Source organism: Agelaius phoeniceus, chromosome Z (genome assembly GCF_051311805.1).
Source record: "Agelaius phoeniceus isolate bAgePho1 chromosome Z, bAgePho1.hap1, whole genome shotgun sequence".
In the NCBI taxonomy this organism is placed as follows: domain Eukaryota; kingdom Metazoa; phylum Chordata; class Aves; order Passeriformes; family Icteridae; genus Agelaius; species Agelaius phoeniceus.
Genome location: NC_135303.1, coordinates 69,464,052 through 69,481,922, shown reverse-complemented (window position 1 = coordinate 69,481,922; position 17,871 = coordinate 69,464,052). Strand labels below are relative to the sequence as shown.

Genomic DNA, 17,871 nt, shown 5'->3' with positions numbered 1-17,871 from the left:
TATCAAGTTTCATGATTTCACAGTGAAGAATCCCCACTTTTGAAAGGTTAATAATGATAATTTTTACTCCAATAAGGCTGTCAAATAATTTTATTTTAAAAGTGAAAATTTTAAGTCTTGATTCAGATATGAAACCACACATACATATCCCCCAGAGGCACTTCAGGCTGTTGAGAAGAAGTCTTTGCAGCAGTTATGGCCCTCTTGCTTCGTGGGCACAGTATCCAACAAACACCGGTTCGGCCGCTATGCCACGGCTGTTAAAATAAAGCAGAATGGGTATGGCTATAATCAAACAACTGGCTGCTTGTGTAGGCAGGAAGAGAGATACTGGCAATCTATTTTAATAACTATATAAACAAAACTACTCCTAGAAAACAACAGATGAACTATTTAGGGAGTGAAAAGGGCCCTATTCTACTTTTGATTACACTTTAGACTGAACCTCTGTTTCAATAAGAGGCACCAAGCTATTAGCAGACATGTTGAAAAGCTTAAATTCAAGGGCTAGTTCTTTTGATGTTTTGCAAAATCTACTGCTTTTATTGAAAAGAAGTCCTAAGAAAGGCAAATAAGAACCAACTGACATTTACACATTCTTCCCTCTCCTCTCCCAAACTCAATGTTTCATTCATATGCAGCTCTAGTTCCATAATTTTCATTATTTTGGGGGGAGTAGTCAGCTTCTTTCAGCTTACACGATCATAAATTATTCTGTTCTCATGTGGCATTACAAACAAACCAACCCCTGTGGCTAATGATGGTGCAGTTAGATAGTATAAAAAACATGTTTCAGAATTAAAATAGTTGTAAAAAATATTCTATTTCTCAAATGTTTAAGATATAGATACTATTGCCACTAATGTTTAGTGGTGCAGTGGAAGAAACTGAGTAATAGCTCAGCTTAATGACTGCTGCCCCTAAGCAAGACATATTCTTAGTAAAGACAAGGCTTGGTTTCTAAGACTCTGGAATATATGCCCATCTTACTGTCCTTCCTCCCATCATCATTCCTCTGCAATCTGGGTTGCTGTATCCTAGAAGAAGCTGATTTTGGATCTGCATAGTACCTACTGCATTCACAGTAGTATTTCAAGAGCAGTGGCCTCGATCTTCAATAGGCAGAGTTACTGTTCATCCAGTGACCAGGATCTAGCTGTTACAATGTGCTACTACCCATTCCCCTTGCTCCCTGGTAACCAGCTGCAGAGCAAGCCAGATCTTTGTTCTCTTGGAAAAGACCCTTGTCCTCCTACAACTGCCACTGTCAGTACATATGTGATGAATAAAAACATTAATAGGAACACAGTCGTTACATACATGCTAAGACTACAACATCCTGATACTAAGTCAGCTCTTTGAGGAAGCCCCATATACATGAATAACAACAACTGCAGCCCCATGGAATTTTCACTTCATCAAGGGGAAAGGAATTGTTCCTCTAGTCTTTTTCTGGTTCAAAGTCTGTATAAAAAGAGTCATTTTCAGGACAACATATCTTTTTATTAAGGTAGTTACTTTCTAACAGGAATTGTTCATCCTAAGTCAGCAAAACAGTTTTTCCTTAGACTACTTTCTGTTGCTAAATATGTGCAACAAGTACAGGGAGTAGTCCTTAGTCTGCCCCTGCATTCTGCATCTCTCATGCCAGCATTAAAAGAGCAGCTGCTGTTATCTGGACCAGCTCCTTTTACAGCTTTACAAGTACCAGTGTTAAGGAAGATGATGCAGATGCAGCAGTGGAGTCAAGCAGGTCCAGGAACAGCATAGTTCACTGTAAAACCCTAATCCTAGTGGTACAGCCACTGTACACGTAACTGCTCAGTTGTAGCAGTGTTTTCCTAGGCCTCATCAAGAGATGCACCACCCTAAGTTTTGAAATCCCCTTAATATAGTTTTTAACATGTATTTGTCAACTCTCACTTAACGTATCTATTTTTTCTCGTGACTGAGGGAAATAGCACAACTTACATACAGCTGTTTTCCTCACATGATTATTTTAAGCCAGTTTGAAATAACCCAGCCAAGTCAAAACTTTCAAGTCCTTCAGTAACTCTTGATTAAAGAGTGACAGCAAGCTAAACACATACTATATACTCTAAACTAAAGTGCTGTGTCCAGTTATGGGCCCTCAGTTTGGGAAGGACCTTGAGACGCTTGAGTGCATCCAGAGGAGGCAACGAGGCTGGAGAGGGGCTGGGAACACAAACCCTGTGAGGAACAACTGAGGGAGCCGGGGGTGTTTAGCCTGGAGAAAAGGAGACTCAGGGGTGACCTCATCACCCTCTACAACTCCCTGAAAGGTGGCTGTAGTCAGGTGGGGTTGGTCTCTTTCTCCAGGCAGCAATGGACAGAACCAGAGGTCACAGTCTCAAGCTGCACCAAGGGAAATATAGGTTGGATATTAGGAAGAAGTTTTTTACGGAAAGAGTGATAAAGTTCTAGATTGGCCTGCCCAGGGAGGTCACCATCCCTGGATGTGTTTAAGAAAAGATGATGTGGCACTCAGTGCATTGGTTTAGTTGAGGTGTTAGGGCTGGGTTGGACTCGATGATCTTTAAGGTCTCTTCCAACCTAGGAATTCTGTGATTCCAACACATAATTATGCTAAGACATCTTCATGAACATGAGTAGAGAGCTTGAGTTTCAAGTGCTGACTATAACTGCTGTTGTATCCTGTTCTTTAAAGAAATTATTTGTATCTACCTTGAACTACTACCACACAGAGTTGACATTTTCTGTGAGTTATCATAAATTTCTGTAGAGAAATAAAATGGTACGTTTCATGCCTGTTGCAGTTCAACTATTCAGCTCTCTGACTGTATACTTCAAAAGTGGAGTCAAACTTGAGACTTACAACCTAGAAATCACTCATATCTGCTGCTGTGAATGTACAAAAACAACATTAGCAATAAATAACCAGTAACTTGTCGAGGTACTTTTTAGCAAAAGAACTGGGAGAAGAATGTGTTACTACTGTAAACAAAGTGAATGAATTAAAATTTGTCATGGACTGCTTATCCACCCCTTTCAGCCCCTAAAGTAAGGCAATACCTGAAAGGATAGCTTGCCCAAGCTCAACTCTCATGCAAACAGCTCCAATTGATTACCTGCTGCAGGTCTTTAATTATTATTTATAACAAATAAGTAACACCACTTTTTTTTTTTTTTTCAGAAGTCTGCTCTTCCTTCTGTCAGTGTACTCTTCTCACATACCCTTTAATATAATTTTTGTCTGAAATAAGTTAATTGTGGTGTTAATTTTTCCTTTACAGGAAAGAGAAACTCAGAAGAGTCTTAGTATTTCATTGAAGAAAGTGAGTTCTGAAAATTTTAGTTGCAAAACTGTCCAGAGCTCCTGTCTTAATGTATCTGTCTTCCTCTTCTGTGGATACAAAATCAAATGGGATTGCCTTTACAGTCAGATTAAACTGCTAGCTCTCTTTCTTATCTCCAGGCCAGCAGTTTATGCCCGTACCTTTATTCCATTTGTAATGAAACCTGAGAACCAAGATACACAGTACCTACTAAATCTTACCGGAGCATGCGGCATCGGTGATTAGTTAGCCTTTTGTAGGCATCCTGCAAGTTGGTCACATTGCTGCTGCTCCAGAGTCTTTCCCCAACAGCACTTGCTCGAGGCCTGTAAAGGTATACTAAGTTTTAGAGTAGGTATGGTCTGTAACCAAGAATGGATAATTTTTTTTTAATACCAGGTCTAATATAATACTTAATATCCAGAAGCGTTACTTTTCATAGCTGCTTAGGTTCAGCACAAAGCACTGTTAGCAATAGCATACAGTCTTGTGGGATTAATTATTGCTTCTTATAGCTGGCTTTTTAAAATCTAGTGATAAAGCAGTCCATACCATAATCTTGGTGTCAGGTTAGTTGCATCCACAAATTCTCCCCACAGGCAAGCTTCTCCACCTATTAAAAGTTTCTTCTGTTCTTCAGATCCTGAATTCAAACCAGAAAGTCAGCATTCTTCTCTGTCCAGAAGATGGGCATATATCAACAGTTAGATAGGACTGATGTTCAGTTGTTTTCATATAAAATACCTGAGCTATTCTAAGCATTCACTAACATTTTGGTAGTCTTGTTACTGAATAGGAGAACCACCAAGCCATTTGCCCAGAGAAGCTATTTCTCTGCTCTGTCAGAAAGGATTTTACCTTTTATGCTCTGAAGAGATTCCTCAGCTTTTTGACATTCCTCAGAGATTTAAAACCTCATGGAAACTGTTCATTCTATCACATGGAGAACATTCCTTGAAAAAATTACTTAGTCAGGTATTGTGCTTAATGAGGTCTAAAAGTCTGAGAGCTCCCTTGCACAAAATGAAAGCCCGGTGGAAAGCATAAGATGTTTGTATCAACTTTAGATACAAAATTGAAGGGAAGAGAACATGTCTTTTTCTAGACTAGTTTAACAATCAAGTAAATAACAACAAATTCAGTGTCTATCTACGAACAGCCATTTTGCACAACTCCACTCCTAAAGCATCTGCCCACCTAGTCCAGCATTCTATCTTATGCAAAACACTAGTATCAGATGCTTGAGGAAGGTAATACCTTTCCCTGTGCGAAGTGCAAAGTTCTTTTTTTTTAAAGAGTTTTTCAGAGTTCTAGCTAACCATAATTCCTTTGATGATACTATAATCACAGTGATGGAATGGCCACTCTAAACAGCCCTATTCTTTCCATTTACGCTGTACTATAAACCAAGGAGTTTCATGCACAGAACACATGTATAAAAAAGTGACAAACCAGGGAAGTTAAGTGGTTCAACACTGTAGTATTTCTTCCAGTCTTGCCCATAACTAATGTAGTCTAAGTACCACGGTGCTGACAGGACAGCAGTGAACCCAGCTCCTGTGACCCTACTCAGTTCACGAGCATAGTTATTTGCCATCCACACTTGAACTACAGTGTCCGGTTTCAGCTAAAAGAGGAAAAGACAAAATAAACAAACTAACTAACTTAACCAAAACTACTAATGGCAATCCTAATTGCTGTTATCAAGGAAAAGGATCATGACTTTCAAAATTCTCTATTTTGTTTCAAAGAGGACCATTTTGGAAACTACTTGTCATCCCTCCCCCCTCCCTCCTAGTCTAAAGCTGATTAGCTTTTTGCTGGTTTTAAACACTCAGCTAGAGTGAAGCCTAGGTTATGCTACAGACAGTTAATGCTCTAAGAGGATTCCGACAAGCACCAGGTATCTGACCAGCTGTTAAATGCTGAGTATTTGGTGTTACTAGACCAGACACATAGTTACATGAGACAAAAAAAAAAAGGAAAACTCATAGAAACTTCACCCTTTACTCAGATGTTTTAAACCTATTTTTTTAACTGTGTTCACCTTTAAAGAGCAAAAGAGCACTTCAATGCTGGTGTTCCTGTTTCACCTACTACATATTCAACAAATGATGATTTCAAGGGATTGAAATTACGCACAGCTGGAGAGACTTGCTAATGTCAGCAGGCTCTGCTTTAACTCCTAAGAGACAAAGCCAGATCTACTTAACAGTCTGCTCTGGAAGCCTCACACAATATTGTGGTATTATGCAAGAGTACCTTACTAATTTTCCCATCTTACTTGCGCTTTGTGATCAAAGACTTCTTGCCAGACCATTTGTCCTTTATTGTAGGAGGAAACAATGTCCAAAATGCTAGAATTTAGAAATAAGATCAGGTTTGTTAACATCAATGAGATAATTAGAAGCACTCAAAGTAGCAACATTTTCTACCCCAAGGCATATCAGACCTTTCCCACCACTGCATAAGGGACCAAGAAAAAGCAGGTTGTTCTGGTTTCAGAACCATGCTTGCAGAGCATGTTCTACCATGTAGAACAATGGGCACATGCATTAACACAAACCAGCAATTCATGCAGTGACTAAGTGATGGGTGACTAAGTCCATTTTATTTAAGGAGAGAAAGAAGTGTCTGCAAAAGCTTCCTCCCCACCCTTGTGCTGACACTACTGCAGATACCTAGTTTAAGACACGCAATACATTCACAGTGTATGTAAAACTAGCTTACATATCCATGCTGTGTCCAACATTTTAAAGCCATGAACTTCAGACCTGGTATTTTAAAATAAAGTGGATAGTTCCAAATATGTGGCAATTTTTCAAAATAATATGATAGATACTAAGTCAGCTTCCATATCTGCACCTCAAATCCACCCTCTAATAATGGCTGTGAAAAACTGAGCAAGAATTAAAAAGTCAACATACTTCTGAACATAGTAAGATTCCAGTTTAGCATAGTCAATGCCAAAACCTTGCTTCTTCATGAACTCTTTCACCTCAGGGTTAGATTTCCTTAAATAATAACAAGAAAACAAGTTTAAAAAAAGATTATTTTTTAATGTTTTAAACCAGATTTCTCAATCATTTCTACCTATGCACAGCACACTAACTGGTGCCTTAGCATGCCACAGCCTGGAACACATTGCAGAGCAGAAGCAGCAGGTTAACATGACTTAGATATTTTGAAAGAGTTTCATCCAGATTTGAAATAAAGCCAACAGACCTAACCTCAGGTAAATCTGGTGGAGTCCCTGTTCTGAAGTGGTCCCTGGCAGGCTGCCTCCTAATAGCTTTGGGGTTCCTAGCATCTCAGCTACTTTGTGCCAACATTATCAGCACTCTGAGAACTCAACAATTTTGTGTTTCTACCACAAAAAGCAAACCAACATTTCTGTGCTACAGCATTTCTGTGCTACAGCCAGTTTTCATTCTCTATAAAAATTAAATAATGTCCTGAGTGTTTGAATTTGATCTTTAAAGAGAATGTAGAAATACTAACTAGATCAATTTGAATACTCATCAAAATGCTCCAAATGCTTTATTATTAGTCTCTCCAGAAGAAAGACTCCAAAATATTCAACATCCACAACTGAATTAAGAACACTATTAATACATGCTGTACTTCTAATACAAACACATATGAATCTGTTTGGTAATTCTTACTGTTACCTGATTTTCTGGTGGGCAGAACTCAATATAAACATCTACTTTAACACAAACAATTTAAATGTTAATTTTCTTATCTAATATTTTTCTAACATACTAGTCTTCTGTCCTGCCAAGGTAAGAGGACTAGTATTCTAAATCCTTTAGAATACTTGAATATTTATGAAACTACAAGTCAAAGCAAAATTCTACACATCAGTTGCTTTTTGAGGATCACAAATGATCTGCCTGTAAAGGTAGGAGTGAAGATCTTTTGGTTATGCAGTGAAAACTATCTTATGCAACTGAGTTCCATAACTGATGCAGGTGGACAGGTTTAGGAGGCACTAGGTATTTGTTCCTTGAATTGTCACCATACCAACAACTGAAGTCCACTTCATCTCCTCCCAAATGAATGAATTCATCTGGAAATACACTGCTGATCTCCTTAAAGAACTTAGTCATGAAGTCGTAAGTTGTATTCCAAACAGGATTTACAGGTCCAAAGGACCCAGTTGGCTGTCCTCCATTGTAACAAGGAGTGAGAAGATCTTTTTGACCTAATAAAAACAATTAATAGATGATACTCAGTTTCATATTGCTATGCTAACTTTGCTACCAGGGAGAAGCAGTTAGTCACATTAAAAAGGTAAATATTCATTACCTAAATGCTCACCTATTTTAAATATAACCAAATAGAGGCAGGATGAAATAAAACAACTTGTAAAAGGTTGAGGAACCCTCTAACTGGCAGTCAGGATTCTGACTTTCAGATCTATGATTTAACACAACCTAACATATGTAACCCGTCACAATACCTGGAAAACAGCATTTGGATAACTACTTGAACAGAAGAAAAAGCTTTAATAAACATCAGAAGGAAGCCAGTTGGAAGAAAGCCAAACATAATGAGTATGCTTCAGAGGCTTCTTTTCTCTTTTTATTACTCTGGGTTTTTAACACCTAAGTCACTGTGAAGTGGTAGCTGAAGCTAGAATGATGTCTAAAGCAGAATCTGTACCCTTGCACACACATCTAGCATAGAACATGTCAACAGAACACGTTTCTTCATTCATTTTATTTCCTGTAACCTGTAAAGTCATGACATCACTTAATGCCTCTTCCTTGCCTCTCTCTTATCAAGGGCCTTCCAAAGCACTTTATTGGTTAGTCCTTAAAAAATTAATTTTTTTGCTACTACTTACCACAATTTCTTAACAATTAACACTTTCTTGGGCATACCTTTTCCCCAAGACTGTGTGTGTCCTGGTGTATCAAACTCCGGGATAACTCTGATGCCTCTTAACCGGGCATACTCAATCACCAGACGGACATCGGTAGGAGTATAGATGAGATTAGAGGAGTATGCCCCCTGTAAAATATTCAAATTTTGAGACAACACACTATACCAGTAGATCACAAAATTTGGTCGGAAGTATTTTAACTTAGACTGGAGAGCAGTTTTTACAAGTAGGCTGTGGTTTATCAACTGCACAGACATAATTTTTCACGTAACTTGTGGAGAGGAAAAAAACCCTACCAAAACAACAAACTCAAAACACTAAGACAGATTGCCTTAAGGAGACCTTCCTTTCCTCCTTAGCTTGCAGTTACTGAAGAACACAGAAAAGCTAGTTTCTTATCCTTCAGAATTTTGAAAGATATGGTTCTCAATTCTTCTGTACAGAAGCTAGTTATTTTTGCCCATTAGCTCTGAAATATAGGGCCCTCACTACATAACATACAAGACTAATGGAAAAATTCTGCCAAGTCAGAAAGAACTCCCAGCACCTCTGCTTCTCGATTTTGTATGTGACTAATTTAGCATCAGGATATGTTTCTTTTGTGACACTAAATTTGAGTGTAATTCCACTCCCACACAGCCAACAAATGTGACCCAGATTACTACAGTTTGGTGAAACAGATACTTGCCAAAGATGCTCTTCATGATAAATAGCACCTTAAGCTTTTGCTTATCTGAAAATGGTTTCCACAGCTGAGTTACTCAAAAAAGGAAAGAGTAGACAATAAGCCTTTCAAAGAGAAGCTTGTTGAGACAAAGACCATCTCCCTCTCTCTAGCTGTCAGTGGGATATATGACAGAGCTCTACTAGAGTTTGCTTTTACCACAAAAAATAATCTGACTGCACTATGCAACATCTACAATTTTTGAATTATAAAATTCTTCACAGCATCTACTCTAGCACTGCCAACATAGTTTTCAGGAGAATCAGATTCTAGCAGGCATTTTAAAACAGAATCACAAATCTTGTACTTAGGCTTAGTCTTCTTAACTATTCTTAACTACATTTGATTTGGCTCCTATTGTACCGTGACTGAGCAAGAACTTCATGGTGGCTCTCGCTAATGTAATAAAGCTTACTATGTGTCTAGAAATAAAGAGACACATTCCACTGTATTCACTTCAGGAAACAACCTTGCACTTTTGGATCTCTTACAGACATGATGTGTTTTGTAAGGATAATATTACTATTGCAGTGGTGCTAAGAGCTGGCAGGAAAATCTCTTACATTTGTTTGAGTGGCAGAAGTCAACCAATTTAAAGAAATCCATCAACAGAAATCCAGGCAGTGTTCACTACTTATTTGCATACCATTAGTGTTTGAAGGCCTGCAAACACCGAGGATCATTCAGAAAATTTGCACAGAAGAGTAAAGGTGGTAATTTACCCTGTATCCAAAAGAAGACTTAAAAATGATACACATAGAAACTCAGGCAGGATCCTAAATATGGACTTGCTGGTTATTTGTCCCATGGTACTGTTTCACAATCAGCCAGAGCAGATGTAGTCAAGCATTGGTTAGCTCTGCATGATATTTCCATTAAATATATGCCAGATTTCTGCCCTTCTACCCTGCTGCAATGATGTTCACTCACCTTATCACTTAATTCAGGGAAATAAATGCTCTGGTAAGGGAAGGACTGATCATCTACTATATGCCAGTGGAGAACATTGAACTTATTAAAAGCCATGGCATCCTGTAAGAAATAACGCAATAGAGTCTAGTTAAACACTTCATTCTCATAGAAAATCTATGGAAAAAAGTGGTCTTGTCCCAGCATATCCCACATGCCTAGAGCAACAACTAAGAAAGAAAAAAACCTCAACCAAACCAAACCACTGGAAAAACCAACCAAAACTCACCAATCCCCCCACCAACGAACCAAAAAAGCATTCTGTTTCATTTAGTAGCACATACCTCTACTGCTCCACCCCTCTGCGATCTATTTTCACCACTGCTGTCAACAAACTCTTCATTTGATCCCCATTCTACCAGCCTGTGTAGTATGAACTGCCATGAACACTTAGGAATTTTTTCCACTTCAGAACACGTACCCTGGGATTAGCTCAGTGCTTACAGCACTGTGCCACTAACACCAAGGTCACAGATTTGACCCTCATGGACCATTCATTTAAAAGTTGGACTTGATCCTTCTGGGTCCCTTCCAACACAGATGATTCTGTGGGCTATTTTCTATGCACCATCAACTATTTCAGCTTACCGAAAAGCTTATACTTTTATAACTAAATACCTTGGACTTGAAAACAGAACAGCATGAGAGTTTCCTACGACATAGTACATCCCTTTTCACTAGTGACTTCTGCAGAATCCTTTACAAATGCATGCAAAATAAACTAAGCATTTTCCCTGCAAAAGGCAGTGCTTCTTTTATGTCTTCATTCATAACAGTGTCAGTACTTCCTTTTTTTCATCTTGAAGATGAATAAGATCAATGTTTAGACACTTATTTTAGAATTATGACTCCAATTGGACAGTTACACACATACCTTGAGTTATGCTGGCTTGCTAGTTACTTGAAGGGTGTGCTGTGAGCAGACCAAATAAGTGTTTACATCGTTCATGACTGACAGCAACACAGCTGCTCCCAAACCCTTGCTACACTACAGTTGTTTTCCCCACCCATTCCTCTCATTATTTCTTCACCTAGGTGTATTTAAGGAGGTAATAAAATCTCTTCAGGAACTCCCACCAAATACAAAGGAAGATTTATATCTTGTCCATTTCCTAGATTTATTTCATCTGTTTCATTACACTGCAGAAGTTTTAATTTCCATGTCTTCATGCATTTCTAACCAATATCATCCTTCAACATAAAAAATTACATCTCTGGACCTTCAATGCACCTACTCCTTCCTCAAGAACAATGCCGTTCCTGGAAATACAGTGCAGTAGTTGAACACAGACAAGAAATCAACTTGAACTGCTGCCCTAAGTATCTATTCACCACATGTCGGAGAAGACATTACTGATGCTTTTTATTAGTTGGGATTCAAGCAGGCACAGAGGTGGGAAGAAAAGCATATTTCTTAAACCAGCAAACATCATGAAATGTAGGTCTGATAATGTATTAGAGACAGACATGCAATTTAAGGAAAAAAAGCAGAACAGCAGCAGTTATAGAAACACAAAAATAGTTAGAAATGCAAGTCTCTTTGGACATCTCTTTTAGACAAGACAAAAAATATCGACACAAATATTTGAGGCTTTGAAGCACCCTCTGTCACAAATGTAACACTACACAAGCATTACTTGCTGAACAGGTGTTGACCTTGAATGTGAAAACAAGGTGGTAAATACCTAAAGGACAAGTTCTGAGCACAGATCAAGAATGACCTCAGAAATTAAGGACTGTTTTTATCTGCACTCTTTCTTCCTATCCTATATTTATTTTTCAAAGTTCTGCAACATGGAGGGGAAATTTCAAGTATTATTTCATCTTAGAGAAGCAAGGCAGAGACAAGATGGGAAACTGCCAGTTCCTTCACTTTAACCAGCTAAATAATCCCTCCCACAAGGACTTCAACCAAAAAAAAAAAAAAAAGGGGAGTGCAAAACAGTTAACACCCCATCTTTGGCTGCTACACTTATACAAATACATCACCTTTCCATCAGGGCTGGAGCATATTAATTCTTAATGTACTTGCTTAAGCTTTTTGGAGGAAGTTTTGTTTGGTTTTATTGGTTAGTCTTATTATTCAGTAGCTTCCCATCAACATTTTGAATTTCCTCCCTTGCTCTGTAATACTTAATGACTGGCTTGCATTTAGCAGCCTAAGAAAGGATTACCTAAGCCTGCTGCTGGATTACCAAAGTCTGCTCCAAAAGACTGGAGTTCTCCTGAAATCACTGGCACTGAAGCAAGGTATCCCTTGTATTGCTTGATGACAGTCAGACATCTCAAAACATGCTTCCAAGATATAATGCATAAGCTGGTTTAGGCATCAGAAAGTACAGAGAATCTGAGGTACCACAAACACCAGTCCCCTTTAGAGAGCCAATAATCACTGTGTCTGCCCACTTGACTCCTCTCCAGTCTATGTTTGCTTAGCAAAGTTCACTCTGTCCTTTTACAGTCAGTCAGAGGAGATGGGTTCTTCTTTCATACCATCTCCAGTTGCTACCTGTTTCAGGAGCCAAAACACAACAAAAAGCCTTTATTATTAATGATATAAAACTGCCTACTTACCAGGTTTGTAAGAATAGATTTCAATGGTAAATAATGCCTTGAAGTATCTAATAAGACTCCTCTATGAGCAAATCTTGGGAAGTCATTGATTTCAGATTCATTGACAAGAACCTATGAGAACAAAATTTAAAAATTAGAATTTTATATTAATTTCATATTAATTTCAAACAGGAAGTACTTTTTCTTTTTTCAGAAATGATTCTTGGAAATATGTAACAAACTGAAATGTTGCTGAATGAAACTGATCTGCTCAGTCTAGAGAAGCACTCAGTTACCAGGACAGTGGATTTAGTTAATAGCCATACTTACACTTCCATAGTCATCTTCATGAACCAACTGGCTGAAGGTTTCCAAACCTGGAAAAACATCCAAGAAAGGGATCTCAATTACAGCCCAGTACTTGCCCTTAAAATTTTAGTTACAAACAGCACAACTATGTACAGGCATTCATCTAGCTAGAAAGAATGCTTTGTAGCTGAGTTTCTTTCTCTTTAGCACAGTTCCCTTAATTGCTCAAGCATCACCATTTAAAAATTCTGGAGAGAACCATTCACATTCTCTATTATGCACAGATACTGAATACCTGTGCTACCGCTCAGCTGCAGCAGATTAATCCCTAAATAGTAATAAAGTTACTGAGAGTGAGGTGGGAATCTCTGGTCTTGTTGTACATCTATTCCTGTAATTTCGGGAAATGGTGAAGTTTCTAATTCAGCATGAAAAATCTGTTGATTTATAGGTAACTAATATATAGACTTAACATTCCAGTAAAAACAGCAGACTAAAATGTCAGGATTGTTATTCTTTGTGATTGTGATGCCTTCAGCATGTCCACTTTATAGGTGCAGTGAGAAAATAATCTGTTCACAGTATAGTTTAAAAAGCTTTTTGCTTGGTCTGGCTTATTTCAGATACAGCAAGCATGTACTCACAGTATGCCACTGGATCTGAGATGCTGAGCATCTGGACCAAGGGTCTAACCGATAAACATCTGAGTATCCTTCTGGCCTGACTAAGCTTACTTCCAATGAAGTAATGAATGAGGGCAAGGCTCAGTGATCAGCTGGTTCTTGGTCTGCCATGAAGTTTGTATAAACCCTAAACAAATAGCTCAATGTGAAAAGCATCAGCTTACCTCTTAAAGCACCCCATACCTCAGGAGCTTTCAGTATAGCCACAGGTTCAGTTACAGTTAAATGATCTAAAGAAAAGAAAAAAAAACTGCTTACTCTTTAAGAAAGAATGAATTGCAAGGACAATGCCAAAAGGCATTAAAAAGATTCTCCAAGTGCAACATCTCCCTTTGTGTATTAAATTCCAATCAATCCTGCTTTTAATGGTGATAGCATGCAATTATTTTTCATCTCTGTTTTCCTGTGAAGCAAGCTGTTGCACTGTTCAGAGAGTCAACAGCTCATCAGAAAGAAGATAAAAGAAGTAAGGTGCTTAGTAAGAGCAATGCTAAAATATTGTACATGAGCCAGAATTCCAGCAAAGTTTAACCCAATTGACTTAAAAAATAACACACTCTATTTAAGACATGATAAAGGTTGGGTGGCTAAGCCAAACTTTTCATGATTATGAAAAATTTACTTCTCCTTTTACCTCCTTTCATATAGTTTATGGTTTCATATTTTTTAAAGATATAAGTTGTCATATAATATTGTCAGGTGCTTACTATTAAGTCTTATTAAAAAAAATTACTAATCAAAATACAGAATCACAGAGTATGTTGAGTTGGAAGGGATGCATCAAGATCATTTAGTCCAACTTCTGGCTGTGCACAGGACACCCCCAAGAATCACACCATGTGCCTGAAAGCATTGTTCAAATGCCTCTTGAAATCTGTTAAGCTGGTGCTGTGATCACTTCCCTGGGAAGCCTGTTCCACTGCTCAGCCACAGCCTAGGTGAAGAACTTTTTTCCTGATATCCAGCCTAAACCTCCCCTACTCAGCTTGGTGCTGTTACCTCAAGTCCTGTCACTGGTTATGAGAATGAAGAGATCAGGACCTGCCCCTCAGCTTCGTCTTGTGAAGACCACAGTGAGGTTTCCTCTCAGTCTCCTCCAGGTTGAACAGAACAAGTGACCTCAGCTGCTCCTCAAAGACCCTGCACCATGTTTGTGGCCCTCCTTTGGACACTCCCCCATAGTTTTGTATCTCTCTTACACTGTGGCACCCAGAGCTGCCCCCAGCACTCGAGGTGAGGCTGCCCCAGTGCAGAGCACAGCAGGACAATCCCCTCCCTTGCCTGGCTGGCCATGCTGTCCCTGATGCACCTACAGGATGCCAGGTCACCCTCTTGACCTGAGCACCAGTATGGAGGCAGGTAAGATGAAGTACAGTAAGTAAAATGAAGAATGGTACCTGAAGGAATCCATAAGAATCCTCCCTGAAGCTGAGTACTGCAGTACAGTACAAAATACTAATGAAAAAAGAAAGCTAAAATAATTTTGGCTTCAAATTTAAGGTGATTTAGTAGTTTTTTGAGAAGAAACAAATATATTTTAAGTATTTTTTTAAAATCACATACATTTATATGCATAAAAATATACTACATCTATACATCTATAGATTTATATTATTATTCAAACATCAAAGCAATAATTGCACATCTGAAAGAGCAGAGAAAAAAATCAAGATGTTGAATTACTGTACAATGACTTACATAATCTGTGCCAGTATGAAAGAATGGTTGGCTACAATTTACACAGTTCATACATTTATCTAAACTACCAGAGAAAAGGCATTTAGTGACATGAAGAAAGTACCTCAAGCGTCCCTGTTAACCTAAGAACCGATTACACATACTGGATGTTGGGGGTAAGAAAGAAAATTTAGAAGACTACTGCAATTTCCACAGGTAAACTGTAGGGAAAACATTTGTTTTCCCTAAATAAAATAAATAAATTGTCAAGGATTTATTTCCAACACAGCAGGTTTGTTTGGGTTTTGTTTTTTTTTTTTTTTCCTGAACAAAACCCAAACAAAGAGGAACTTGGAAAGTGTTATAATAAGCTACTTGAAACATTTTGCACAAACAGGTAAGCAGGCAGGAGGGGAGATAACCTGTACTCTGATTACATATCCAATACTCTTGCCACAGGACAGTGACTAACTGGTCCATACTACCTTTATTGATAAGACAGACCACCACAACCAGCAAGTCACCAATAACAGCATTTTTCAGAATCTGTACCCTCAAAAAGATAGCCCATTAAAAACCAGGAAATTAAAACTTACAGCTGAGCCTGGAATGCTCAGCTTATTATATGAAGAAAACACATTATTTGTAATAGAAAACTTATTTCTTAAAGCAGAAGGAAAAAAACTGCTTGCTCTAAAGAATGCAACCTAAAAATCACATGGTCTGACAGATTCCATGACAAGAACCAGCTTTGATTAAAATCTTAAGTTCACAAACAAGCTCAAAGTTCAAATAATAATAAAGCAGCACAATAACCTGACTGGCAGAACAATTTCAAGAACATTAGCATTTTTGCTCCTATGTTTAATTTGCATTGAAATATAAGTTTGCACATAAAAACCAAACTCCTTGGCTATATGTTCCAAAAGGATTGACTAAATTTAATATTAGTACATTCTTTCACAAGTCAGGTGGAATTAATCCTGCTGCAGGATGTATGACTTGAGATTAAAAGGATCTTTTTTCTAAGGATCTGTATCCTGGATACCAAACAACAGAAGATTATCTTAAAACAGGTCTAGATTAACAGAGTATGTTTAACTGAATATGTTGATTTTTGTGTTAGCCTGTCTAGACAGAAAGCAATATTACTGCTCAATCTTATTTCTGTTAAGGAAATTCCCTGGTGATTAGTACTTTAATACTTAGAGTACTTCTCCACTCTGGACTCTAGTCACAGAACTAAAGAAGCACAGGAAACTAAGTCCAATATAAACTTCATGTTTTTAAATCCTTTCTTGTATCTACAGATAGAAAGGAAGTGGATTTATAGGACTGCAAGATGAATAACAAGTTCAACAAACACTTTCTGGTTTTCCTGGAAAAACAGGAAATACCATGTACATATCTCAATGTAAGTAGCTTCAATTTAAATTCAGTCACTTCTTAGGAGATGGTAAGCAGTGACAGCCTTCACTCAATAAATACCCTGTACTGAAAGGGATCATCTCCTGACTATGCACAGATCTCACCAAAGATAACTGGCTACTGCATACTATAGTATCTCTGATTCCTAATGACAGCTGCTAGAAAAGACAGAGGCAGTTAAGTGATCTGTACGATAGCTGAACTGCAAAAATCATAGGCGAGCTTCACGATTCACTGTGGGCTGAGATTGCCCACAGTATAAAGAGCAAGAATTATCTTCTGGTCGCCACTGTTATGAAATGTTTTTGCGGGCTTCCGAGAGCCTTCGCTTTCCAGTTCCTTAAAAAAAACACCCCAAAACCTGCTGACTTCTACAGCGGACACGTGATAGGAAATCAAGCGCGTAACGGTGCTGCCGAAGCCGGGGAAAGAGGGGCGCGGCGAGCGGGTACTCACAGGCCTCGCTGGAGACGAGCTGCGGGTGCCTGTCACAGCCAGGGTCCCCCGCCTCGATCACCACCTGCAGCTGGAACAGCTCGGGCTCCGCTCGGGCAGCCAGCGGCCTGCGGCCCCACGTCCGCCGCCAGGAATGCCCGAATATGTACTCATAGTACCTGCCGGGGAAGCAGAGGCGCCGGCGGGGCCCTGAGGCGGCTGCTCCCGTCCCCGGGCCGCCACTGCAGCACCCCGGCCCCGCCGCCGCTCACCTGCGGAAGGCGTCCTGCAGCAGCCCGCAGCTCGGCCCCGCCGAGGAGCCGGCACCATGCACCAGCTGGAATCGGCTGGGCGCTAGCTGCAGCTGGCGAGGATACGTGCGGACCCACTGCGGCAGCGGCCACAGCGAGTCCTCGGGGACGGCGCCTGCCGCCAGCTCCCAGCCGGACGGCTCCGGCTCGGCCTCGTTCCGCGGGACGCCGTGGCGGAGGCTGGTGCTCACCAGCACGGCGGGGACCACGACGAGCCCCAGCAGCAGCCCAGCCAGCCCCATGGCTCTGCCCATAGTGGGGCAGCTGCCTCAGCCCGCCCGCTCCACTGACAGGGCAGCCTGACTCCGCCTCCAGTGCTACGGGGCGGGCTCGGGAGCCTCAGTGCCCGCCCGCGGTACCGCCCGCCCTGCGGCCCCTCGGCGGGAGCGCGGTCCGGTAAGGGGCCTGAGGGACCCTCTGCTGGAGCGGGTACGTCCTTCATGCTCCTCTGAGGGGTTTTCTCACATAAAACCCATTAACTGTTAGCGTCCAAAGGAGAGCCACGAGGATGGTGAAGGGTCTGGGTGAGAAGATGTATGAAGACCGGCTGAGGTCACTTGGTCGGTCCAACCTG

The 17,871-nt window shown here is 39.8% G+C and overlaps 1 protein-coding gene across 1 annotated transcript; it reads right to left on the bottom strand.

Moving 5' to 3' along the window:
• Positions 1-72: 72 nt before the first annotated feature.
• HEXB (hexosaminidase subunit beta) lies at positions 73-17,614 on the bottom strand. Its single transcript, XM_054651761.2, has 14 exons — positions 17,259-17,614; positions 17,008-17,165; positions 13,611-13,676; positions 12,785-12,831; positions 12,476-12,586; positions 9,863-9,964; positions 8,207-8,336; positions 7,344-7,524; positions 6,245-6,331; positions 5,602-5,674; positions 4,770-4,944; positions 3,870-3,960; positions 3,539-3,643; positions 73-257 (listed from the first exon to the last, which is right to left on the bottom strand). The coding sequence occupies exons 1-14, from the start codon at positions 17,549-17,551 to the stop codon at positions 194-196; spliced, it is 1,683 nt and encodes a 560-aa protein (XP_054507736.2). The 5' UTR covers positions 17,552-17,614; the 3' UTR covers positions 73-193.
• Positions 17,615-17,871: the final 257 nt, after the last annotated feature.